General features: G+C 39.2%; 1 protein-coding gene across 3 annotated transcripts; it reads left to right on the forward strand.

Annotated features, from left to right (window-relative positions):
* LOC145897189 (uncharacterized) lies at positions 1-26,008 on the forward strand. 3 transcript variants are annotated; one of them, XM_082985377.1, is made up of 30 exons: positions 1-179; positions 493-569; positions 716-773; positions 2,445-2,504; positions 3,640-3,718; positions 3,846-3,881; positions 4,010-4,217; positions 4,433-4,533; positions 4,968-5,077; positions 17,753-18,247; positions 18,413-18,526; positions 18,787-18,846; positions 19,214-19,409; positions 19,574-19,770; positions 20,173-20,282; positions 20,437-20,492; positions 20,561-20,605; positions 20,737-20,808; positions 20,883-21,009; positions 21,078-21,148; positions 21,641-21,735; positions 21,856-21,977; positions 22,147-22,213; positions 22,558-22,691; positions 22,806-22,995; positions 23,233-23,335; positions 23,786-23,812; positions 24,003-24,236; positions 24,346-24,476; positions 24,712-26,008. In XM_082985377.1, the coding sequence occupies exons 1-30, from the start codon at positions 97-99 to the stop codon at positions 24,830-24,832; spliced, it is 3,579 nt and encodes a 1,192-aa protein (XP_082841503.1). In that variant the 5' UTR covers positions 1-96; the 3' UTR covers positions 24,833-26,008. The 3 variants fall into 3 exon arrangements, with proteins under 3 accessions (XP_082841503.1, XP_082841505.1, XP_082841504.1); XM_082985379.1 differs by lacking the exon at positions 24,346-24,476; XM_082985378.1 differs by lacking the exon at positions 23,786-23,812.
* Positions 26,009-26,585: the final 577 nt, after the last annotated feature.

Below are 26,585 nucleotides of genomic sequence, written 5' to 3' on the forward strand. Positions count from 1 at the left end.
AAATGCCTTACAAATTTTGCATGCAATAGGAATTGGAATATAGGATTATATTGTAGGGCCTCCGTGTATACTTTGCAGTTTCCCAATTCTTAAGCAATGTCTGATGATCTTCTGAAAGAACCACTTCCAGAACCTTGGACATTTGGAGTTACTCAAGATGGAAGAGTATTTTTCATTAAGTATGTTAGCACTTTCTCATTCTCATCCATCATGTATTGCTAACTGGAAGTTGTTGGCAAGTTTCAAGTGGTATTATTTCCTGTATTGCCCATGTTATTTTTAGAATTTTTCTTTAAACCCACAGAACACAAGCAAATATTGTTGCTTAAAATTTCAGTCTAGACATTTGTAAGGTGATTTTATTTGTCAGTCTTTCCATTTAAATATGTTGTAGTTATGCCAATTATTGTCAGTATCTTGGATTTGCTGTCATCCTTTATAACTTTAAAACAGTTCCATAGTAGTGCAACTAAACTAAAACACCAATTCCAGTGATGAGGAACACACCACGACTTGGCTCCACCCAGACACAGGACAGCCCGCAATGACTGGATTTCAGAAGACACTGGGTGCGTATTTATTAAATAGTTTTTGGATGACAAATATAATAACTAAATTTATAATATTTGATGATAAATATATTAACTATATATTAACTAAGAATAAAATACTACCCACATTTGTTGTTCCTAAATTTTTGTGTTTGAACAAATAGATTTGCCAAGTGGTTGGGAAAGAGGATTTGCCCCAGATGGTCCTATGTATTTTATAAAGTGAGTATTCCATTTATGAAAGTGTGATAAATAAAATATGATCTACTACCCAATATTTAGTGTCTGTTTTCATTAGGATATTTAATCTAAGTCATAAGTTTTTTTTTCGACGTTGGCAATCAACTTCGATTCGAACACTTCTAAAGGCAGTGTTGTGAATTGGATGCCAACACATAAATGCTAATTTATAGCAGTGCTAACCATGTGGAAAGTCATTAAAGCTGACATTTGAATGGTCAAACAAATGCTTGGGTGTAACAATGTTTGCCTCCATTGTTTGCCCTTTTGCCTTTTGGTACAACCAAGCAAAGTTCCCTCACTAAATTTAGCTGGTAAAAGTGGCGCCAAAACACCTTGGTGTTTGCTGCTTCAATGCACATGCTCTTGTTACAATCATACAGTTAGTCAAATAGCTGAAAGGGTTACTCAGCTTGTAGTCTTTGCTGTATTATATGTATATACTAGAGTTTTCTTAGATAAAGCTGTCAAAAATTTGTTATACGAAGGTATTTCGGTTTTATAGCACAAAATGTGGATTGTATTGATCAAAGTTTTTTTAAATGTGGTGATTGTAAGATGGATTGATTGTGATACAATTAGGTTAAGCCTTAATGTATAATTTTCCTTTAAAATGTGTTGTTTGGAAAAACATGCCTACTACAGAGCCCGATGTTCATGCCTGAGGCAGTTTAACTTGTTATGCCTGTTATGTTGGGGAGAATGTCAAGATTGTGGCAGTGATAGCATTAGGGCATTCCAAGTTGTCTGCAAGATGTTAATTTCTGTTTTCATGCCAGGAGATGCTAGCGCACAGAGTTGGTTTGAAAAAGTTCATGTGATGTGTGTTACGCATGTTGTTGGAATGCCTGTCATATTTGGACGTAAGGCTCAATTTATATATGTTTGTAATGCCTGTAAATCAGTGTGAATTTCAATACAAGTTTTAATACTTCGGTAAATTTCACCTGAAGTCCATGATTTATAAACTTTATTTTAATTCAGCTGTTGATAATTTCCACTTTTTTATATTGATTTCCAAAAACAGTTTGGTTTTGCTACCAAGGTGTCATTTTACCAAGGTATGTTGATAACCTGTCAGTTTTTAATTGGGGGTAATTACTCTGATCTGCCACTCTCCTATTGTGGTACAAGATTCCATCCTTTCAATCTATTGGGCTGAAATTTCAAATGCTTATTCAACATTATTTGTGCCCAGCCGTTGTACTACAATGAAGTGCGTGTTTTGTTTGGCCATAATGGTTCTTTGTTATGTCATTCACTCCACCTTAACTGACTTCCCATTCAACTCCATTTGTGAGGGTTTGCCACACTACTATGTTTTCATTACAAACTTTCGTCTGACCTTTCGAAAGACTAAACTTGTCATCACAAACATAATTATGAATACTCTGATACTTGATATATTTGCAGTCAGTACACAACTTTTGTGGCAATATCCATTTTGTTACTATGATTTGAAATGATACAACCCACAATGATTTTCTGTGTTTGTAATTGCAAGGTTAGTCTTGTGGGCCAGACTAGGTTTGTGATGAAAACATAGTAGTATGCAAACCTTGCGTAATTGATGTATTTGTTTAAATTTATAGGGTTTTAAATGTAAATGTTATTTAAAACAAAACTCAACAATGTATATATTTTTTTGCCCAGTCACAACGACAGAACAACAACCTTCATACATCCAAACGAAATTGGAAATGTTGAGCCTGAGTAAGTGTGCCCCTGTTTTTTTTGACACTGGATTATTTACAAATGAATATTTGTGATGCTAGATGTATCCTACTTATAAAGGCTCTTCTACATGAGATTATAAGTATTGATTTCACACGACACTTAAAAAAAGATTAACTTTATATTTTATCAAAGTATTTTATATATATTACCAGATATGCCCTACACTACATGTGTTTGTAACCTCAAGCAAATTACATGTGGTGTTGTGTTGTAAAAAATAAAAAAAAACGGTAAAATGTATTTCTATTAAACTTCCAAAAAATAATCTTTTTGGGGGGTATTTTGTAGGAGAAATTATTTGTTTTATGTTCCAAGCATTGTTTAAAATATGGTTTTCTTTTATACACAGACTTTGTTGTTAAAGATAAATGTAACCCACAAACATGCCTTCCAGCATGGCCTGGAGCAATTTGTTGCAAAGTTTGTTGTGTGTTCGCAATCCATGCAATGTTCTCAACACAATCGAACTTGTTAGTTGGAGTTGAAGTTGAATTGGTGCAAGTGTTGTTACACACTCTGCTTAGCTGTCCTTACTGTAAAGGGCACTTGAGAGTGCAGCTAAAACAACATTAGACTGTACCTTGCCAGACCACTCTGCACATATTTAATGGTGTAAGATAAACAACTTCTTACTACTCCCATAGGGGAAGAAAGTATGATATTTTACATTTAGTGAGTGTAGTGATCATGGCTCTAATATTCTTTACATGGAAAGGTGATAAGGAGGTGTTCAAAAAATGTTTGTTTTTCACATATAACTCAGTTGACATCTTATAGTTACATATTGCAATTTAAATTTGTGGTGATTTTGTTCACATGTGGTTCTCAATCACTCCATGGAAACTTCTCAACATGCACTACTGGAGTTTGAGTAATCATGATTTAAAATAATTATTCTTGTATTTTACAATAGAGATATGTTGTTATTGGCAAACATAAAGGGTATTGTAACCCTGGCCTAAATCTTATTCTCAGCAATAGGTTATTTTTCAAAAAAAACAAAAAATTACAAAGGGGTTTGTGACCACTTTGGCATCTTTAAAAGGATAAAAAAAAGTTAGGGTCACGGTAGACTGACAAATAACTGAAACAAGTTTGTTTTGATTGACAGGGACACAACTCTAAAGAAGAAAAAACGCCGACCCTCTTTCACTGAAACACTGACCAGACCTATATTTAGGAGAAGCAGTGTAAGTGCAAAACAAGAATTTACAGCTGGCTACTATAAAAATTCATTGTTAAAATATTATAGCTCTTTTCCAAAGAAGTTAAACTACCTTAACTTTGTGTTTTAAGTAAATCTCTCCATATTTTCAGAGCAAAAGCCACAAAATGAAAGTTGAAAAACAAGAGGTTGGTGATTTTAAGTGATTTGTTAAATGTTACAAAGTAATGTTTACAACATTTCTGTTTATTTTTTTATTGCAAAAAAAACTTTTAACCACCAGATGGTCAACATACAAATATATTTTTATTTAAAGCCTAAGGAAAAGAGACCGACCTCTGCAAGAAGATCATCGCAGAGTTTGAACAAAGCAATAAAGATGACAGTTGTTCGACGAGACCCAAACTCTGTGGTGTCAAGGAGTGGTTGGTTATACAAGCAAGACAGTAGTGGTATGGGTGGGATGAAGATTTGGAGGAAGAGGTGGTTTGTTCTATCCGACTTTTGCCTCTTCTACTACAGAGGTAGAGTTTCTAAAAGCATTGATTTGACTTATTTAATAAAAAAAAATTGGAAAAATGTTTGATTAGTTTTGAAAACAAAACAGAGTATGGTGACATTTTGGTAATGCCCAACTACAACAAAGAATTTTTGGACATAGGTTGTGGTGCCTGCATTTGTTTTTAACAAATGTTTATCTTTGCTCACTGGGCTATAAATATTTCAAATTATTTTGCAGACATGAAAGAGGACGAAGTGTTGGGAAGTATAGTTCTTCCAAGTTACGATATTTCCACCGTCACACCAGCCGACAAAATCAACAGAAAGTACACGTTTAAAGTAAGTACCACACATGCCGTGGTAGTGCACGAAGCATACAATGTACCGCAAGGCGGGCGCATTACGGATTCCTTAGGTTATCATAGATAGCCGCCTTGTAAACATGTAGGCAGAAATCAGTTGATGCTGACTGTTATGCTGCTGATAGGTAAAAACATGTTGCTACGTTACATGGATTTTTGTATATCTACGAGTTGCAAATTGTTTTTATTATATTTATGTTTAAAAGTGAACGAACATGGCAATTGGCACTTGGGTTTTCGGATATGTCTCTTGGCATTTGTATAGAAGTAAATACTGTACAACATACAGTACATGTTTTCACTGCATGACTTTTAGCCACAGATTACGCACAAAATACTTTTTCTTGCATCGGTAATCTACTGCCATTTTTTAACACCATATGCATGATCTAAAATATTTCTTACCACTAGATCGAGCACCAGGGCATGAGGACGTACTATATCAGCGCCGAGTCGTACAAGGACATGGCGGAGTGGGTCACACTTCTCACTAATACATGCCAAGCACAGGCAAGCCCAAGGTATGAAAAGCTCATATTACGCTCCCAACCTTTTAGCATATTTCCTCAGTATCACACTCTCATCTTCACAGGGGCCTAGCAAAATTGCTTTCTTTCTTGGTATTCAGTGTGGTTTGGGTATTTTATGAGAAGTTGTGGCGCCTACACAGGAGAACCTTATTGTATTTTGTTTCAAGTGTATTTCTCGCAACTTGCATTCGGCGACTGTGGGACGGGATTGATGCAACTTTTTTTCTTATTTGTGTATGCGTAGGCCAATTGTACCCAAACCACAATGGACTTACTTTGTTATTCACTTTTAGGGTTATATTTCTATGCTTGTTTGCAGAAAGTAGCGCGTTCGATTGCAACAAGACGAAACTATGCTAATTTTTCTTCACTTTGGCAGTAGCCGTACAATCCCAGATCACAAGTTTTTTGAAACTAAGGTTGCTTTCAGATTCAAGGCTCAGCTGTACTTACATTCGTATGTGGGTTTAGTCGAATCAATTTGGACCAAGGGATGCATGAAATTGGTCATGCCGTCCTGCCTTTGAAGGCGAACCGCGATTTAAGCGACCGCAAATCAGGCCTGCCTTGTAAAATGTTGTTGTAGTCGGGAAAATGTCCCTGGGTGCAATCGATCGTAATTCTGCTTTTCATTATTTGTTTTATGATCACTTTGTGTTGAATAATTCGTCGCGCTTTGGTTTGCGTGTATGACATTCCGCTGTCAACAACAATACAGTTAAGTATGTGGGCAATTTAAAGCACCCCGAGTGTTCGGGAATTGAACGCGAGCTATTCAATAAACCCGGAAACGCAGTCGAGCAACAATAAAGTGATACGTATGCCATCAGCTGTTGCTGGAAAAAGTAAACTATTCCTCTTAGCAGTAAATATCATCGATGGCGATTTTCAAACTTAATATTCGAAATTCAAAGTATGATTTAGTGTTGGGTTTTGCCCCATTGTCTGTCGTCTTTTCCATATTTCTTTTAATATCCAGTGTTTCCTTTAAAAGTTTAATTTCCGAGGAACAATGTAACTGTTGTTTACCTTTTTCCACAATTGGTTATTCTCTTATAAAGTTGTACATTGTGATACTTACGTTGATATCTTGCTAAACCTAAAATTCAATTTCGAGTTTTAGAGGCTGTTTTACGAAGTCCTATGCTAAAGGTTGAATCAAGTTGTTGAAAAGCCTAATTAATGACCTACGCCTCTTGTGGACAGGGTGGTTAAAAGCCGATTGTGTTTTCGTGTAAGAACTGTGAAAATACACAGCACCCACCATGTATCGTACTCCCCCAGCACATAACACCGTACTTCACCCTGCGCCAGTGAAGTACCACTTTTCGAATTCCACCTTTCACTGTGCGAGTGTGTCGTAACAATGGTTTTTCGTGATGTCATTAACGAGCCAATGGCGACGGGAGCGGTGGTGGTTTGGTTGAAGAGTTGCTGAAGATGTTTGTGACATCTCTCTTTTTCAGTCTTTCGAGTGCTGCAGTCAGTTCCTTCTTTTTTTGGGTTGCGGTGAGTTCCTTGGCGTTGTAGTCACAAACGTTGATGTGTAGTCAGGACAAAGATAGACAATAGGCATGATGACAACAGTTTCAATATTCGTAAGTTTTGCAAAGTGTCTTTTGGAAATACTATTTTTATTAATCTGTGTATCAAATGGACATGGTGGCATATGTACCGTAACTGTTTGTGTCTGTGCCAAGTGGCAACAGAAGGATAAGACACGTATAAAACGCAGAGCAGGTAAGACAGTTTCTGCATTTTTTAACCACTGTTACGTTACGTTTGATCTGATGCCCTGGAAAATTTCCAAAACAGAAGGAATTATAATGAAATGTTTTTTCGTCATCCGTGCCAAATTCACTAAACTGATGTAAATTTAAATAAATGTGGTTATTGCTTAAGTTTGATTGAAAATGTGACATGTACGCACAATAACACTCTCCATTCTCCACCGAATTAAAATTCCTGAGTCCTGTTGGTCGTTTTCTAGTTTTGGCACTCGCCGCAACCTGTAAGTTGTATGTAGTAGCTCTGAGTGCATAATGCGTGGATACTGTTACACTGCAAAGACCCCTTGCTCGTGAGAAGGACGCCTATGTTTTGCAAAACAAATTTGATGGAGCGGAAAAGGTTTCTTCGCCACACACAACGCCGGTGAGTCACAAGTTTTCTTGTAAGTTCTGGTCACATCAGTTTACCAATGTGATCTCTGCTGTCGCATCCGCTTCTGATGTCGGCATCACTTGTTAATTATGTAAGCGTTGCTGGCTGTTCATTGCCTCAACGTTATTTGTGTGCTTGTAGAAAACTTGACCACGCCCTACAGCGATATATATTTGTTTTGCTCACAGGAAATGAAATTCTGCTGTAATTTCTTAATCAGTAGATTGGAGTTTATCTTACAGCAGAATGGCCGTAGTCACTATTTCCCGATAAATTCATATCACTTTCTATGGCAATGCGGTTTTTTTTCATTAGATTAATTGTCAGGAACAAGTGACCTTGATCCACCTTCATAAATGATTGCACGAGGTCATCATTGTATTAATTAACGTTGTCCGAAATACCCAAACGAAGTCCCTTGCTATTGCGTGATCCCGCCTATAGGATTGTGGAGATGCACATTTTTTGAATTTTATCAAATGTTTTCGTGAAACACTTTATTATGCTCATCAAGATAATTAGGCACAATTCTGTTTCTCCACACGTTGTGTGACATTTTCATAACTGTTCCGCGGCAAGTGTTGTCAGCTGTGGAGTCGTTAATGAATGAGGTTGTTGTGTGTGCGCTTTCAGCAGCTGTGTGCGTTTCGGTAAGGGGTCGCTGGTGTGCGCTCCGGTTTCCACTTGCTCTTCTCTTTCCTGCAAGTGAACCGACGGAAGTTCCTTAACCCGTGCGAATGGCATGACAAAGTCAATCCACGACTTGAAAGTCGATTTATTGGATTTCGCTGCTTCCCTTGTTCCAACCTTGGTCGTTCTGCACAGAAACCATGGAGGTCGTAAGGTTAAATCGGTTTCATACACGCACGCGTGACTTTTCGACGACGAAATGGGCGTCTAGTATATGTTAACCGCAAAAGTTGGGTGTTACTGTACATAGTGCAATGATGTAGTTTGTTAGTTATTGCCAACTAAGAATTTTTTAGAAAAATAAACATTTTGTCTGCAAAAGTACTCTTCGTAATCGTAACTACATCTAGTGACATGGGTTTTGAAATGTGCATCTCCAAAATCAAATATGAAACCACAGTTTTTTCCTCAACTGATAAATCCCCACTTATCTGGTTTCTGTTAACGTGACTCTTGTGTTTGCCCTAAACATTGACCTTCCGGTCATTCGGTCAAGTGACTCGGTTCATTGTTCGGCAAACCGTGGAACGTGATCTCACTCCAGACCTCAAGATAAAATCAAGTCAATCTCGCTGGGAACGACAGGTTCAAGATTAAACCGGGAAGTCGCGCTGTTTGGCGGGTTCTGTGGCTGAGTGACTGTTAGATAGCGGCAGAAGTTAGATGTTGGTATTAGCAACAGTCTATCACGTTTTATAACATGAAGTATTTGGCGTGTAACTGTAATACTTGATTGTGTAGTTTGAAACAAAATTAAGAATTACTATTTCTTAAGTGATTGCTTGATATTGGAGTTTTTCATTTTATTTTTGGGATGAAGGTTTTTTTTGTTGCTCTGTTGGCTTCTGTGAAACATCCAACCCGAAATTCAGCATGCATTTGTCATGTTTCCTCTTCAGAGATTCTTGGCACTCAACTGAACTGCGCCAATTACTTACCTCGCATCATCTACCTTTCACCCACAACAAGGCCCAACTTCACTCGCAGCTTGCAACTGACCGCCTGTGTGCGTGTAACATCACACCAAGACACCTTCCATCCCTCATTTCACTGCTACCTTATAATCTACACATCTCGTCTGTTGCAGAGGCCAGGCGAAAGTTAATCGCATTTTGCCATTGTTTACCTTCGCGCATGGCCGGTTACCCCGACGGGCCGTCCATCGACAAAGCGGTTCATTGTTCCGGCGAACTCTAGGAGCAAGCGCCCTGACGTCAGTGTTCGCCATTACGTCAGGTGTGCAAGAATAGCAACCGATACCCGAATGAAGTTTCTTCATGTGGTTTTAAGGGCAAATGCCTGGTTGCAATGCCATGAGGCTTTGGTTCTGATCTGCCAAGTTTATGTTCTTGTATTCCACTTTACGATCCCCTTTTTTCCAAATAAAGTTAAATTTACGGCTCTGTTTGCTTCCAAAGATGTTTTGAAGTTTTTGATTTGCATGCCAACTCATTTTACTATTTGAATCTTTTAAATCACTCTGTCTGCATGGCAACGCTTGTTGGAACATAAGTTCCACTAGGCGGAGCAACGCGCTGTGAGTCATGTCAGACGGTTTCCCCTCGAGACGCAGTGAGGCGGATCGATTGACAGTAACTTTCTTGGCAGATAATCCGCTCATCAACAGGAACATGATTGCGGCACGCTCCTGTAGTTTGTACCCGCACATGTTGAACATAATTTTGGGATCAGTATCACTGCTTAGGAGACATTATACCTTTCATTTATGCTTAGATTTTTTTATGCTTTAGGAAATTTGCATTATTCGAAGGCACTGAGATTTACGTAGAATTGATTGGTTTGACTTTGGCCAGAATGAAAACAAATTTCAATTCTTCCACGTTTTAAGCAGTGGTAGTCTTCTTCGTTCTTCAGAATATATGTCAAAATCCTAAAAGGCGATAAATTTTGTCAAGTTTTTGAACTCCATGTTGACGAAGTCATGGCGGGTCAAATGGAAATTTTTGCAGCGTTTGCAAATTTTTTCTGTCTCGAAAACTGCAGCAAGTGTAACACGACCCTTCAACCCAGCCCTGACGTTTTTGTTTACGTAAAATCGATGGTGTATCTGACTCAAAATTAAGGTAGCACCAAAACGTACATTTCCTAGTGTTCGCGGACACTCATTGGATTGCCGAGCATTTCCTATATATAGCTGCATATATAAAAAACAAAAACAAAAAAAAACATTAAATATGTATACGGCATATACTGCATGTGGTGCAATTTATAATACTGGCTCATTTACTGTATGAGAATTTGGCCGTCGGTTAAACATTGTCTTTTATTCTGCAACAGCAATTTACTGCAGTCCTTCTGTTGCTTCAAATGATATAACAATAAGTTTATAAAAATGTCGTGGTTATTTGTGTGGAAACGACAAAGGGGTGATTGTCATCATACACTCGAGAACTCGTACCTAAAACAAGAGTCTTCTATCTGCGTCTACGCCAAATCTCTTCCGATGTCCCGCCTAATGTTACCTGTCTTAACGTACAATATAACAGCGCATTAGCCCAGGTTGTATGTTACCCCCTTTCACTGCAACAGTTCCGACCGCTTGGACAGGTGATAAATTGCTCGATTGACGAGCAGTTCGTTATGTGGTTCAACTCTCATTAGCAACTCCAGCATGAGGTGGTGGAATGGAATAAATCATCTCTGTTTAAGAAATATCAGTCATTGACTTAGGAGGCTTAGGATCTGTTCTGCCAAAGTTTATGTTCTTGTATTTCACTTTACGATCCATATTTTTCCAAATAAAGTGTTTGTTAAGTGATTCCTTGTATGTTGGAACGACGATGTCAACCCCTTTTCTCATGAATCGGCAAGCCGAAAGTTGTTGCGTGCACATGGGCGTGAAGAATGTTAAACCGAAAAGTTTAGAGGCACTTTTATGCGAACCGTATAACCACAAACTCATGCAAGCCATATAAGCCAAGTAGGAGTTGTGCACTGGTGAATTGCGGCTCCTGAATATAGCTCGTAACTTAGCAGCATGACCGTTAACCCTGCTTGGCAGCTAAGCCGCTAATGCAACGCCTCTATTAACATTGCGACGGTTTAAAGGCGACGCGTAATGCCCTTAAAAGGCTGTTGGTAAGTACAAATAACTTGCATGTTCTTGTTTCGATTATGCTGGATTTTGTTAATGGATTCATTGCGTTAGTTGCAGCTTAACAGCAGACTCTGTGTTTAACATCGCTTTCCACGTCAAAATTAAGAAATGAGTGTCTGTTCATTGATGTACTGAATGGACTGAATCATAGGTTTCGAAAAAACTTCTCAAATGCGCCGAAACGCAAACATCCTTTCCATTCATAAAATACCAAATTGCAATTACAGAACTAATTACCAGCAAGAACGTATAATGGCGTGATATAGTTGGAATGTGACTTAGATCGTTCTATAGCGCACTTCAAAATTCTTTAAACTATTAAACAATAGCTGCAATAAACTATTGCAGTATTTAATACGTGAAACGCGCAAGTGTCGATTCTGCCGAATTTGTATTTGTCATGCGAAACCCAATTATTTAGTTTTTGCAATGCCTTTTCTGTTGCTAGGCACGATAACGTTCTCCTGCACTTCCACACTTAGTACTAAAGAGCAAGGAAGTTAAACTTAGTTTCCAACCAAAGCCTTGTGACTGCAAACTTGTCGTCACATGCCCACTTAAAAGGTTTTGCGTGCAAGCACTTACCACACACCTGGTTTCTTCGGTCTCTCAAAACCGACAAAAACCGTGATCCGATCATGGGATATTCTCAAGTTACAGAGTTGTGCAGAAAATTGCATTTCTGTGGTGTGCGCTCAAGTGGTCTGCTGCATATATAGTTGGTTGTATTTGCAATAATACGGGATACGAAACTTTTGTTTTTACCTTTGCGGGCGCCGGTCTATGTGTCTTTCATCTACGATGTAAATTTGTTATTGTGTAAAGTTCAAATATTCCAGCACTCTCCTATCTGGTTGGTAACCGTATTAAAGCGTCCATCCAAAAAAAATCAGAATTAAAACTTTCGTTTCTTTCATGTTTTCATTCGTATTTTTAAACAGTCATTGCCACAAGTGCTAAAACATCGTGCATTAAAACGAGTTACGTAATATGTGGAATGTTGCTAACTGACTCCACCACAAGGGTCGCGTTTCCGCTAATTGAACCGACTCTCGCGTTTCGCAAAAAGATACATGGGAAACGAAGCGACTTTCTTGTTCTTACAAGATTGAACGATTGAAAGCGCCCCGCCCGTAATTGTATCGTGTAGATCCCAACGCTACACATATACAGTACACCGTGACCTCTGGTCGCACCCTACAAGCATAAGAACAAGGTTAGTTAATCAGTGGCTTGTGCTGCGATATGTTTATATTTCAATGTCGCTGACATTCCGTGGGCAAACGCGTATCAGAAGTGGTTGAGGCATACACCAGTGGCGTTATTGACTTGGCATGTTAATCGCAATAGCTTGACAAGCAAGGTATTTGACAGTTTATCTGAAATCAACCTTGTTGTATAATTGAAAGTGCAGCATGACTCCTACGATTTGTCCTAATTTTATACTCACGGTTAAATAGCAATATTTTTCAGATTCATTTTAAAAAAGATTATGGCAGTGGCCACAGCAGGTTAATTTTGTATATACGCGTGTTAAACCATTGTGGGCCACAAACTTGATACATTTTAATTTTAGTACTTGGTTGTTTTTGCCTGAGGATGTATTGCAGCTAGTTTTTGTATTGCGGTCTGGGGTGGTTTATCAATGAGTAACCAGGTCGTGTTGTTATTGATTGATCTGATGGCGTGAACTGCTGTGACGTATATTAAACATTGCACTGTACATTTGTACGTAGGCAAAACATGAAACTTTCATATTTACATTAAACTTTGTGACGTTGCTGCTGAAGAGAAATATGGAAATATTTGTGTAATAATTGTATTCTGAGTATATGTACGAGTATTTTTTGCCCGACTTGCATTGGTTCTCAATTTAATTTTGACATGGTTTCCATGGCCACAAACACCATACTAAATTTTTTATGAGCACACGTTTTATCTCAAACTTTCAATAATGCATGAATTCCGCCATATCATGTTATTCCGCTCAAGCTCAAGCTTCACTTTATTAAATTATCATGCATATCGCTGTTCATATTGCAAGCCAATGCATGTTTTTTTGTATTTCGCCCGAGGCGTTTAGGCCGTTTGCTGGTCAATTAGCCCGTCATAAATATTTCGCCGGGAAGCAATTTGTTGCATCTGAGTAGCAATGACATTCACTTCATGTGGAAATTGATTCAATATTGAAGCTTTTGCGAATAAGTTGAAAGTCATTTCAACAACTCCATGATGGTATTGCCAGCTCTAAGCGCCAAATGCTGCGGTGCGTATGTTTCAAATTTGTGGTCAAATGTGCGCTTTAGTAAAAAAAAGATAAACTGAAAGTAGTCCTACGATGTTACGGTGGAAATGTGTTTTATTGCGGTGTCAGCCATTTTCGGTACTTCGGCATAAATTCCTATCTCTCGGCAAAACTACAGTCAATTGTATCAAATCGGAAGAACGGGTTTTGGGGTGAATGTTGGGATTTATCTAGTTACAAGTCTCGATATCATTCTGGGAGACAAGATCTTGTACTTGAACGCTTTGTTGGTGCCGTGGAATGCACAACGTCGCCGGTCCCGTTACTACGTCGGGAGTGTCGAAGTTGGCAAGGGTGGCGAATTCGCAGTATTTCCTCCTTTGTCGTTCACCAAAACAACATTCCCATACGTCCAGAAGAACCTCCTTTCTCTGTCTGTGGGTTAATGACGGGGAAGGTTTTCATAAAAACCCGCACAGTTGATATTTCCAGCTGAGAGAAAAATTTTCCACTCATTGAAAGTGCTTTACCAAAATAGTTTCATGTAAATTTCCCATTTTTTAAAGTTTAATTTATGTTTTTGAATTCATCAAAATTGTTGTCCTTTAATACACGTCGTTACGTGATGTAGAAAATTTTGGGTTTCGTGCGTTTCGTTTGTTTGTTGTTTTATCAATTTGAAAAATGCTAAGACTTTTACCAAATCGTGTACGAGAGAAAAACAACTCGAAATTGCTGCAGTCATCAGCATGTGCCACTCGCTGTGTTCTTCTTTGGCCGGAATTCGCGCTTCATCGCTCAAGCGTAACCTAAACCGCGGGTTGTTGTCGAAGTTTTTCTTCTGCTTCCGTGGTCTGATGCATTGCGTTTTTCGAAGGAACTCGCTCGAAAAAAGGTCTCTTGCGGCAAGGAGGATTAGGTTTCAGATTAAGGCAAAGACCTGTAAGGTGCAGGTGCAGAACACTTTTGTAGTTGTACTTAGCTTGAATGATCGTATTTGTTGAGCTGGGTTGGATGGTGGCTCCCTTTATCAGCTTGCGTCGGCTGGAAAACAGTGCTGTTATAAATGTATTTATTCACCTGTATTACAGCAGAGGCTAATTTTAGGACTGATGTTTAATATTCGGGTAAAGCAAAGGTTGTAAAGAAATGTAACTACCGGGTATGCCAGATGCATGCTTAGCCTACCGTAGCGCTGTAATGTCATAAAACACCAGTTGTGTTTGTAATGTTGACACTGAGACTTCAGGTGAATCAGATTTTAGCTTGCCACATTCATTTCTCAACAACAAATACAGGTTTTAAATCCCCGCCTCAAGGTCTAGTTCTGTGTGGTGGACGAGGTTAATTCGGTACTTGTGTGTTGGCTTGAATCAAAGCCCTTTGAGCCGAGGCACGTTCTTGTGAGAGGCAGCGCATTGTGTCAAAACACTGGTCGTTTTTACATTTGCTTTGTGGTAAATAGCCAGCCTTGCGTCGCAGTGAAGGTTTAATTGAACACAACGTGTTTTCTTTTATCAGGGTGAGACTGGCAGTTTGCTTTGCTCTCACGCAGTTGAAAAAACTTACTCCACGTTGTTTATGAGCCTATTGGTTTTCTGCAACACAGCGTTGTTGCTTGGTTTGCCAGCTGGCCACTGTCTTGTTGCCATTAGAATTGTTGGGTAAAATCGATGCAGGATTGTAAGTTTATTTTAGACAGGATTTCGCGTATATATCAGATAAGGAAATTTGTGAAACGTTCTATCTGCTTGGATCAGTCTTGGCTGTGGCAAGTAAAGTCGATTCGCACGATCGAAGGACCATCAGTCTTAATTAAGGGTGGCAATCCTACGCAAGGATCAGTCACTCTAAACAAGAATATTAGAAGAGTTGTAAAGCATAGTAATGTGAGCCAACATAAAACTCCTGCTACCCTGCAAGGTCAAACGCACTCATATCGATAAATAATGCGACCGATGAACTTGCAACTTCTTGTGCAGTGATTAGAGTTGAGTAATTACAAGGCTCGTGATTGCGGGTTGGATTTAATGTGAATGTGAACGCCGTCACAACAGCAGAGAGCCCTGTGAACAACCTACTGCCAGTTGTTGTGGATATATTTGCGTTCGCGCGAACGGATTTTGTATATTTTGCTGCCGGCGTTTCAAGTGATTGCCCTCATGATGCTCGTAAAACTCCCCAAGTTCAAATTTCGGTAAGTAAACGTTTGTTTATGTGGGTAAGACGCCTCCCGGTGTCCCATAAACTATTCACAGCAAGACAATTGTCGAACCGCGTTGCGTAAACTGCTGATAATAGCTCAAATATTACCCTCAAGTTACTTCTCACCCCGCGTTTCATATATACCAACTATTCTTGTATAATATTTCACGTTTTGTCCACCCTCATCATTTAAGAACATCAACGAATGTTTCAGTTGTAATTTACCTCGTTTAGGTCTTCTCCTTACATGCAAATGTACAACGAATTAAAAAAATGTCAAATTTCACTCCCCGACATCTTTCCGATCACATTGAATTTTAAAGTTGTATGGTGACTTAACAACAAGACGTAGATTGATATTGTGTTGCCCGCCCCACACACACAGGGTGCGTGACAAGTTTTGTACCCGCAAAGTCGCCTCTGTCACCACTTCGTCACGCTCCACTGTGCGTTACTGTTTCTAACTGCTTTTCTCGTTTCCTATTAGAGGCCATGGTAGCTTCCTTTCGCTCAGAAGTAAATCTGTTGTCCAACCTCGTCTGTCACTTGCTGTCAACAAGAACAGAATAGTGGTAGATTGGCGCCCACGGTTTGACAAATATGCATTTCCGAAGCAGTTTTTGTTTTTGCCTCCCAGTGCTGATGGAATGTGTTCGACCACTCACCGCTTTTATCTTGATTCTTGTACTTGCAGCATATTGTCATTTGATGTTATTAGATGAAAACATTTTTGATTTATTTAATGAAAGTATTCGGCAACTGTTTCAGCAAAACGTCAAAAAACACTGCGACATACGGGTTTAATTCGTAAGATTAAAATTGTGTTCTATTACTTGGCCATGTGTTCAAAGCCATGTGTGGTTGGGAAAAAAATATATGTTTATTAATTTTTTGCATGTTATGTATTCCTTTCATATCTCAAGTCAATCAGGAAACATGTCCGTATTATTCTCTGATTCAATTACGTTCCAATTCCCAGGTATGAAATTCACACAATGGTGGGTTTACTTAGCAGGAGCCGGTAAACACACACGCCCTTCTACATAAAGAACGCGCCGTGTATCCTTGCTAACACTGCCGGGGTCACAAAATCGTTGCGAACTGCCTCGTTGTAGCAGCACACTCCACCATTGTGTCGTCGCCCGAGGTCGTATCGATAAACGTATCACCTTACAATGCGATAAAATGGCACCGTTTGAATTAGACTGCTATACTGGACCTTAACTTTTATTCTTATGTCAAACAGGATGTGGGGATTTGCGTTGTAAATTGTGCAACTGCAATGAGTGCGACCAGTAGCTCAACCCTGGTCGTAAATTCACTGGATAAATAGCACTTGTATTTGACTTTAGGCAAACGTCAGGAAAGCGTTTTGAAATGTCTTGTGTGTGCTTTATTGTATCTTTACAGTTATGTTGGAATTTCGTTGGTGTAACTGGTGGAATGATCACTTTCGATTTCATGAAAATAAATTGAATTGGATTTATAGGTAACACAACACGGTTGTGCCAAAACAGTGTTTTAGGGTCTCAGCTCAAGAACTGTCTGTTGCAACAACGTGCGCGAGAACATCAAGTCGCTTTTCCTGCTTTGCGTCCAATCTGCCACAACCTTCACGCTTAAGAAATCCACCATCTTGTTGTACAGGCAGCAAAACGGCTGGAGTCATGGGGTCGACCCCATCTCACTTAAACGGGCCATTTCCTTCCCCTTTTCAACGTTCAAGCGCATTTGCCTGTCGCATTTAGAGCAACGCTGTGAACTTGAGTCTCACCATTTAACCGCCTCATGCGCAATGGCCATTTTCTCCCTTACATGTGGGTGGTTTCGATCCATCTTTCCCACCCACGTTTGCGCTGTACCAACTTCCAATGCCGTGTTTTGGCATCTTCACTTACCGCCGGTTTTTTGTTAATTACCCTGCTCGGTTTTGACGAGCACTGAAGGGGATTAAAGGATAGTGGTGTTAAAGTTTCCCGCATTCTTGTTCACGGTTTGTTTTCACAAGGTAGTTTGCATATCCGCGTTGTTTTTAGTTCCGAGCTGTTGGTTTGCTTGCACAACTATTTCAAAAATAACTGTTTCTTTTCCGCAGCCTGTTATAAGACTGTTATAAAGTCTTGTTCCTTTTCCTTTCTTTTACGTTATCTCCATTTTATAGCTTAAAAATCATCGTACATAATCGCAAAATGCTCCTATTTAGCAAGATACTTGGTGACACTGATAAATATCTAATGTTTTGCAGCAAAAGCGGGTCTCGCAAATCGCAACAGACAAAGGAACCAGTGAACGATGACGCAGACTTCGGTTTTAACACTAAACCCAAACACGACGAACCAAGTCCCACTCCTGCCAGCCCGAAACAGGTTGCCAATGGCAACAATAACAACGCAAAGCGCTCCACATCTTCTTCCGCGTCCGAACCTCACGTTCAGCAGCAGAAACAACAGGAGTTACCAAGGCAACAGAGCCGGAACTCGCAGCAGAGTCGATCTTCTCAGCGCACAAAATCATCCACCTCCAGTCGGACTCACACAACCAACACGACACCTAGTGTTGAGCAGAAGAGACGAAACACCTCCGAGCCTCCACCCGGTCGGGGGTATCCCCATCATCACCAACACTACTACCAACCCCCACATCACGACAGACGAGTTGTGAATAGTTACGATCAAGCTGTGGTTTATGGTCATAGGAATGGGGACTTACCCTACGCTGATGCCGTTTCGCCCGACGGAAGGTGACGATTGCAAAACTTTCAACGATGCGTTTATGTTTTGCATGCAACAAACATGTACTTGCTGTGTTAAAGTATTATTTGAATAGATTGGCTAAGACGAGCGAAATTTATGTCTTGTTGCACATGTGCGCCGCCACGTGGTTAAACTTTGCTCATGTTGTTAAGGAGAGGAACGAACAGCAGAGTGAAACGTCACGATTCGATGGCAAAACTGGGGAACTGGGTGATCAACCAGAAGCAGAAACAGACGTCAAGCAACACACTCAACTCCCACAGAAGGTACGCTAAAGTAAATGCAGAACAGAAGGATAATTTTGTGTGCTTTTGAACATTCTCGCCTACAAAAAACTAATATTTGAAAATAAAATCTCCAGTATTTAATCCAAAGCCTAATAAAAAGAAAGCAACAGTTATAACATTTTATTACAGCTTATCCGTATCTTTGCCCTGCATCGAAAACCATCTTATTTACTTTTCGTTTCCGTACTGGCTTGATGTCGTATGTTGTGTTTGTCAATATTTGTTGGCGTTGTTTTCAGGTCGGCTTACGACACAGCGAGTGAGATGAGTTCTGTGAGTTCACCCAACCGCAAAAATGGGTGAGTTCAAAACAACATACACTCTCTTCACCATAGATTTCATTCTCACGGCTTCAGTATCTTAGTACAATTATCGTTTACTGACAGTACATTTTATTTACTGTTTAATATCTCTAGCTCGTATAGTTAACTGTATTACTGAAATGTTAGCTTCAGCAATATACTATAGTAACCAGAAATAACACACTCAAACATAACAACAACCTAACCTGTCTATCATGTGACGTTGTTATCAGCCGTCATTTATTTGGCCTGCGTTAAGAAACTTTAGCGTAATTTAATTAAAGGACAATATGCGTCGAAATTTATGCTACATGAGTAGCAAAATATCAGAGAAGAACCGAGATATTTTTCTTCTCTTTTGCAGCTACTTCTACCAACCTGTCAACTCCCACCGATCCCGTGCCCACCACCCACAAGCGCCATCTAGCGGCAAGCGTTACAAACCTGGTTCGTACAATGACTACATGGATCCTACTGAGGTGGCGTCAAGCATTATGAGCGTTCCACCTATGTACAGGAACAATAGAGTAATGTCCCTGCCCAGACCCAGATCAACACAGGTCAGTATAAAAATAACTTTTGATGTCCTTATTGTACATTTGACGCTTGTGGAAATCTAGAATATGTAATATTTACGCCTTAACGGACATGTTTAACATTTTCAACATTGCCTGTGGAAAAGTCGGACGACAATAAAACTATGTATGAAATTAAATTGTCACAGGAACTCGACGAAAGAACGAGTTCGCGGAGAAGACGGATCCAAAACTCAAAAAGTGCGAGTTACCTGGAACCTGATGTTGGACATCAACCAGTGCGAACCAAGTCTGATTACAACATACCACAAAACTCCGCAAGCTCGCCTCCATCGTATCGCTCATCGTCCCAGAAAACCCCGAGTTCCATCAACACTCCAAGAAGGTGAGAACAGTGACATGGGAAAACTTTGACATCTTTACTTAATAGAGAGAAAAGTTTTTTATAAGAAAAATTAGTTTGCTCTCGGTGCGGATATCATATTCGTATTAATGTTTTCAGTAATTCACTTTTACTTTTTTTTAACTTTTTAATAACAAACTTTATGAAAATAAATAATACAAACTGTATTGGATCAGTGAACCATGCTACACTGACAGGCTGTCGAAATATATTTATCTGATAACGTCTTTAGAGCTGTCTGCCTGATTGATTTTTGCAGCATAAAAAATTATACATAGCTGCCTGTCATGATCGATGTATTGGACTTTATATATGCACCTAGTTTCAAGTACTTATACCTTCTTGCGTAACAGCTGTAAAACGATTGAAACTTTATTTATTCAGGCCTGGTGATGACGTATTTTCTCCGCCATTAAGCGACAGCCCTTACTCAAACTCTCCGCAGTTCCAGTTTGATTCGGTGCCTAAATATGATGCCTCTGTACAATCCAAAGGTTTGTTCAAATCGTTATACAACATTTGTTGTATATATGTACAATATACATGTGCGTGTGTTTAAACGTACAAACTACATTGCGCGTTCCACCTGCAACCTCAAACCACTTGTATGTATTTGGCCTCATGTCTCTAATTATATTTTACTTAAAGGTTCCACACCGCAATCTGGATACGAAATCAGGCAGATGGATGTTAAGGGAAAACAGGTAAGCGTGTAACAATACAATGTGTTGTTCATGTTTTAAATTTAACGTAAAAACAAAAATGTTTGCAGGGCCAACTTCGAGCATTCGCTGTTTCCATGAAGCAACCTGACGTGGTAAGCTATTTTGGGAGCATTATAAAGCCTGTGATGGTTTTAAGTAAAGTTTATGAAAATAAAAAAATCATTTCATGAGTGCTTGTTGTGCGCTTGCAAATAAAATCTTAACCCTTGTATATTTTTTTAAGATTCCATCGAAAGCGACGCAGAATTTAAGCAACAATTTTGAAAAGCTCTCAACAAATGAAAACGACATCCAGGTTTGATAAACGTGATGTTAAAATCCGTGCAATCATCTTGTAAACCAACCTTTGTATTGTGACTTTGTGTATAGAACAAACTTGATCGTCTGAATGAGTTGGACCACACACTTCACAACCTCACACAGGATATCAGCAGTCTACAGAAAAATAAGATGAGATTGGAAAGTTCATTGCTTCGCGCCAGAAGCAGTTTCTCAGGTGAGAACATTGTTATAAAACGTTACCAAACAAGTTGGATATTTCAACAACCTGTTTGTTATGTTCAGGTGAAGGCAGCGCAGTTGAACTGGAAGGAAAACTCTCCAAAGTAAAATCACAACTTTCTAACTCTGCTGTGGTAAGTGTGAAAACAACGTCTTGTTTTGATATGAAAACGCAATGAAAAAATCACGAGCATTATTAATGCAATAATTGTCACAAATTTTATTGTTGTGAAGGTGTTACTTCAGTTATATAACACCCAACCGTCAAATTGTTTGAAACAAAATGTTTCAGAATAAAGTCAGTATAGTTTGTCGAAATTATTGAATAATCGATTTAGCCTTCATTGTTATCATCAGTTTGTTATGATGAAACACTTTTAATATTAAACTAACTGACTTCAATCTGAAACATTTTGTTTCAAACAGGTAAATTCCTGTCTTCATTAATTGTTATCTCTGGTAATAAGGTAATGTCCAATCAAGGACTGGATTTTGCCACAATTAGAGGCCAGCTTATTCATCTAACGTTTACAATTAAACAGAATTGCATTCTTTAACGCCGTTGATCTAACGTACTTTACAACGATTCGAGAGCAATTCAATTATTTTGTTGTTGTTTTGTGCAGAAACTGAAGGAAATGTCGAAAGAAAACGAAGAATTCGAGCGAGAAGTTCGAAAACACAAAACCCGACTTCTTGAACAATTGAACCGCGGACAGAGGTAAAAATCCCCTTGATATTGTGGTACAACAATAATGCCCCGCAAACAGTTTCCAACGGACCAAATCGCGTCAAGCTACAAGGACTTTTACTCTAACGCCAAATGTTGGTTGGTTTTTAGTGTAAGTCCATCCACCGAATCCCAGCATCAGCTTGAATGGGAATTGGGTAAAGTTCAACTTATGATGGAAAATCTCAGTAGGAACAAGATAGGCCTTGACACCAACCTGGAAGGGTTCAGAGGTATTTAATGTGTTTTTCTTGGTTTGTTTTCAGAGCAAAATATTTATAACCTCTTTAAAACAGAAGTTATAACACAATTTTGTGTCAAATCTGGTATTGCGTTTGCACGGGGTTAGCTTGTACAATTTAAAAACATTCCATTGATCTTTGTTTCATTTTTTTCCGACAGATGAAAGCAGCACTTCGCCTACTTCCACGGTTGGAAGAAATAGTTCAACCAAAAGCACGGAAGCAAGGTAAGATGAAGGTTTTAATTCCGTTGCTAACAAGCATCACTGTATGGTGTCCATTGAATTGGTTCAACAGTTTTTATGAAAAATACATGATCATACACAACAAACACAGGATAAATAGTTGAATAAAATCAACGCAAATATTAAAATACAAACAATGATTTAACCGCTCCTATCTGTAAGTGTAAGTGGCAGACTTTCAGCTCTGTGTAGGGCGTGCTAGAGGTAGCAGTTACCCTTATCTAATTTTAAGCCGTGCAGAAAGTTTTCATGCTGCGTTGTCATACACAAGCTTTTTTGATACTGCTTGTTTTTTTGCTCATTTGACATTGAATCTTATATTAAAGGTCACCCCGTAACGTGAAGCGAATCTCGACCGAACGGAGATCTTCTGGAAGGGGATTTTCACACATGAGAAGTGCTTCATCTTCCAGCAGTCTCTCGCACGATGGAAAATATCACACACTGCCCGCTCACGGAGGTCGGTTTCCATGACTACGCCCCTGTTGTTTTTGTTTTGTCAAAACATGTGAAACTAAACTCGAATACTTATTACATGTGACGATTTAGAAAACGTTTGTTAAATTGTTTGTAGTGTCACATGCCACTAGTGTGGATAGTCTCACGGCAGCCACACTGATGCGATCGAGTCGACCAAACAGTGCAAGGACGGGGAGCCTCCATCGAACAAAGTCTGCCGCCGAACGTCTCCTGCGCGGATCGCATGGTAACCTGTCATCGCAGAATCCTTATGAGATTAAAAAGATTCAACGGGAACTCAACCAGTGAGTATATTTCATACATGTTTTACAGTGCTTTTAACAAAAATTTTAAACTCGTAGTGTAAAGTCATAATAGGTAATGCCTTTTTGTTGCAATATCGATTGCTACACATACATAACTGAATCACGTGACTCGTGTACAAGAAAAATAGATTCTCCACCTTTTCCGATGCTTGCCATAGAGGCGGGTCAGGATTGTAATTAATCGTATGTGATTGACACGTAATCGTTGTTACATAGGAACCGCCGACGAACGTTGACCAACGAATTCCAACGAAGCCGACCAAGCCAACGTTATTATCACCACGATACAACCATGCAAGTGGGCATCGACGTTCAGATGGTGAGTGAATAGTTGTGGATTTAGTTATGTGTTGGATAATTGTAGATGCATGGATGTGAGTCATAGTTGTGCTAATCGTTATTCATTCAAATCACCAACGTTAATATCATTTTTCTAACCAAGCTCTTGCATACAGTATGTTGATATAACTGGCAAAGGTAATTTTAGGCATCTTGGACATGGTAATCTACACGATGCATTAATAACCAGACAAGATGTATTTTAACTTGCTCTCCTTTTTTGGTTTGGTCATTTCACATTCTACACATGTCATAACTCATTTTGTTTTCAACTCCATTATATTAATGAACGTCATTTTGTGGTTTCAATCTGTGAATGTGTTCCATGCGGTTTCTCGCCTGCCTATACATCTTAACTTTTATGTTTGATTGATAAACTTATGTAACGTTTTGCTGTTTCAACTAATCCTTTGCATTTTGAAACCTTCAGGCGATCAAGCACCACCGAATGCCAAAGGTAACCAACTAACTGTGGGATTAACCTCGCAAACTTTTTTAACCTAATTGTTATTTATGTAGAAACTTATGTTTGAGTAGTGAATTTAGCGGTTTCCTTTTTAATTTTTGCGTACAGTATTGTACTTATTTGTAGTGTAGTGGTGGCAAATGTTTCTGAAACATTTCAAAAATGCTGGATCTTTACTCAGGTTTTGCAACGAGCGAAACGTGAAATGCAACGCGCCGAAGCGGAAAAAACACCCAAGCATGTCGTAGAGGGTTTCGACATCGATTCGTTCGAACATGACGCAGTGTACGATGATCAGCCAAACGATTATGACGAAATTGACGGTGACGTCATGAACGGTATGCCAAGCTCGCCGCACCGTGAAGAAGACTTGGAGCCGGAAGATGTGGAGGTTGACCTCAACGTCACGCACCAGGTGAGCATGAATGACGTAACTAACTCGTGACGTAACATGTGGTTGCATGTCTGTGCTAACTGCCCGATCTTAGTCCTTCAGTTTTCTATTAAATTTTACGCATGAGCAGTTATTAACCCCCGACAAAGTGGAGATCCCGGATCGTTACGTGGAGTACGACGATGTTGCACTGAGTCCGGAGCAGGAGAAAATGAAGAGGAAGAAAATACGTGCTATTGAGGACATGCTGGCTAGATCCGGGTGAGCTTTTAACCTCGACTTCCTTGTCGTGCATGGCTTATGCTTGGTAACCGAGTAATGTTGTTAAGTTTCTGTACTTTGGAACTGCCCTCTAATCCAAACACTAGTTGATATGTTGTAAGCAGTTGTGGAATCCTGCAACTTAACAGCAACAAGTGAAAAAAATAAAAATAAAAAATACAAAAACCCAAATTTAAATATTTCCCACCTGGTATAACTTAATTCTGTTACCTAGGCAACAAGCTTCACGACCGAGTGTCCACTTAGCGGCTGCATTAGCTGCCGAGGCGGGCACAGTGGCAAGAGCAGTCGCCTTCCAAGCACAAAGCAAGGCAATCGAGCCGTCGTTAGTTTGATCTAAACACCGACATTCTGATGACGTCACAAGTGCCTTGATACGCATGAATGCCTGGAGATGGTGGAAAACTTCGAATGTTCCTCGTTTCTTCGTTATTTTACATTTGTTTGGATTTTTGATGCGCTTTTACTTCGGTTGAAGTTGTCTATCTACAGTATGAAGTTTTGTTTTAACATATCGCTTTTATCTCCGCCTTTCTTATTGGGAAAAGTCGTTGTGACGGTTTTTCTGTGAACTGGTCAAAGTTTGAAGGCAAAATATTACCCGTGAAATGCATTCCTAGTTTCGCATAAACCCTCTTTACGTTGTGCCATCTCGACATCCAGCGTCATTGTGATTCCTGCAAACCTCGACATTCCACGTAATTAAGTATTCCATCGTCAAAATTCCCTTTCAAGGAAACCTTGCAGTTTGTTTGCTTCGCATTTTGTCTTTTAGCAGAGTGAAACATGTCTATGAATATTAAAGCTACATATTAGCCTGTCGGTTTTGTTCCCCAGCGAACTGCTTTCCGTGGAGCTTAAAATGAACTGCGATTTTCTTAAACAATTTTCAATTTATGGGGCGTTTTGGTGAATGCAACCAACGCGTTTTTTTCAGATATTTCGCCAACATTTATCTCTAGTACGTATTGGTTTTTGTTTTCACCCATGTCATAAATTTATTTTAACAATTACGTACATAAGAGAGCGCAGTATATTTTTGTTTAATGTGCTTTCATCACATCGTCTACAAAACATGGGTTGTATGTGACAATATCCATTGACGATTGTGAACACTCATTGTGGAGTTCAGCACTTGTGGTTATCTCAATACTCTGTATTTTTACAAGTCTTGTGTGCTTTTACCCACCACGAAAGCTGTCAATTATGCAAACCCTTCCCCCGTCATATTTGTAACCAACACAAACAATTAGTTTCCGAATGGCAAACAGAGCTGACCGCAAGTAACCCCGCGCTTTTGCTGTATTTGTCGGCTGGACACGTATTCATCCGCGCCGGTTTCAAGTATTGTGATGTGGTGGCAAAAGTGTTGTTGTGCGACTATTTTTCCATTTGTTTTCGTCACAATCATCGTGTATATTGGCATGCGCCCCCTGGTGTTGCGCATGCTGCGATTTAACCTTTGCACTGTTGCCGGATACCGTTGGGCAGAAAATAAACATTTGCGATTTTGTTGATTCTCTGTTTATTTCATTTGGGTTTGGACATTTTTGAAGACGAACGAGGAAATAAATTAAACTGATCACCAATCACATAAAGTTAAACATATATCGGTTTATTTTGAAGCAAAGTTATCATCGAAGAACATTAAAACTTGATTGTCGGAGATAGCACCTGCTAAGATGTCGCCTGTGCCTTTACGAGATTGCTCTGTTTGAACGCCTATGGCAAGGACATTCAATGGGTTACCAGGACCCATTAAAAGAGCTCTATATTTTACTAATGCTTGATTTAAATCCAGTTTATTTAAAGAAATATAATTGTAATTAAAACACACATGAAATGCAGTTATTGCACACAATGGTAGTGCACGTCGATATGATCACATCAGCATGGTAATTTTGGGTACACTCATTCAGTGTCGTTTTTGCTTCAATTGCCAAACAAAAATAGAAAAAACTGATATTTATTGTGATTTTTTAATTTAAAGCATGGTGATGTCGTTCTTTCAACATTGTTTGTTTATGGTTTCGAACCAAATGCCGCATTACCTATTTCAGCAAAGTCTAACTGCGTCGCCTACTCGTA

Source organism: Ascidia mentula, chromosome 4 (assembly GCF_947561715.1).
Source record: "Ascidia mentula chromosome 4, kaAscMent1.1, whole genome shotgun sequence".
Classification (NCBI taxonomy): Eukaryota; Metazoa; Chordata; class Ascidiacea; order Phlebobranchia; family Ascidiidae; genus Ascidia; species Ascidia mentula.

Excerpts from the sequence above, each read along its gene's own strand:
- LOC145897189 (XM_082985377.1), top strand. The coding sequence starts at position 97 with ATGTCTGATGATCTTCTGAAAGAACCACTTCCAGAACCTTGGACATTT. Across the intron at positions 570-715 it reads TGGATTTCAGAAGACACTGG|ATTTGCCAAGTGGTTGGGAA; the intron begins GTGCGTATTTAT and ends TTGAACAAATAG. Across the intron at positions 20,606-20,736 it reads CCATGAAGCAACCTGACGTG|ATTCCATCGAAAGCGACGCA; the intron begins GTAAGCTATTTT and ends TATTTTTTTAAG.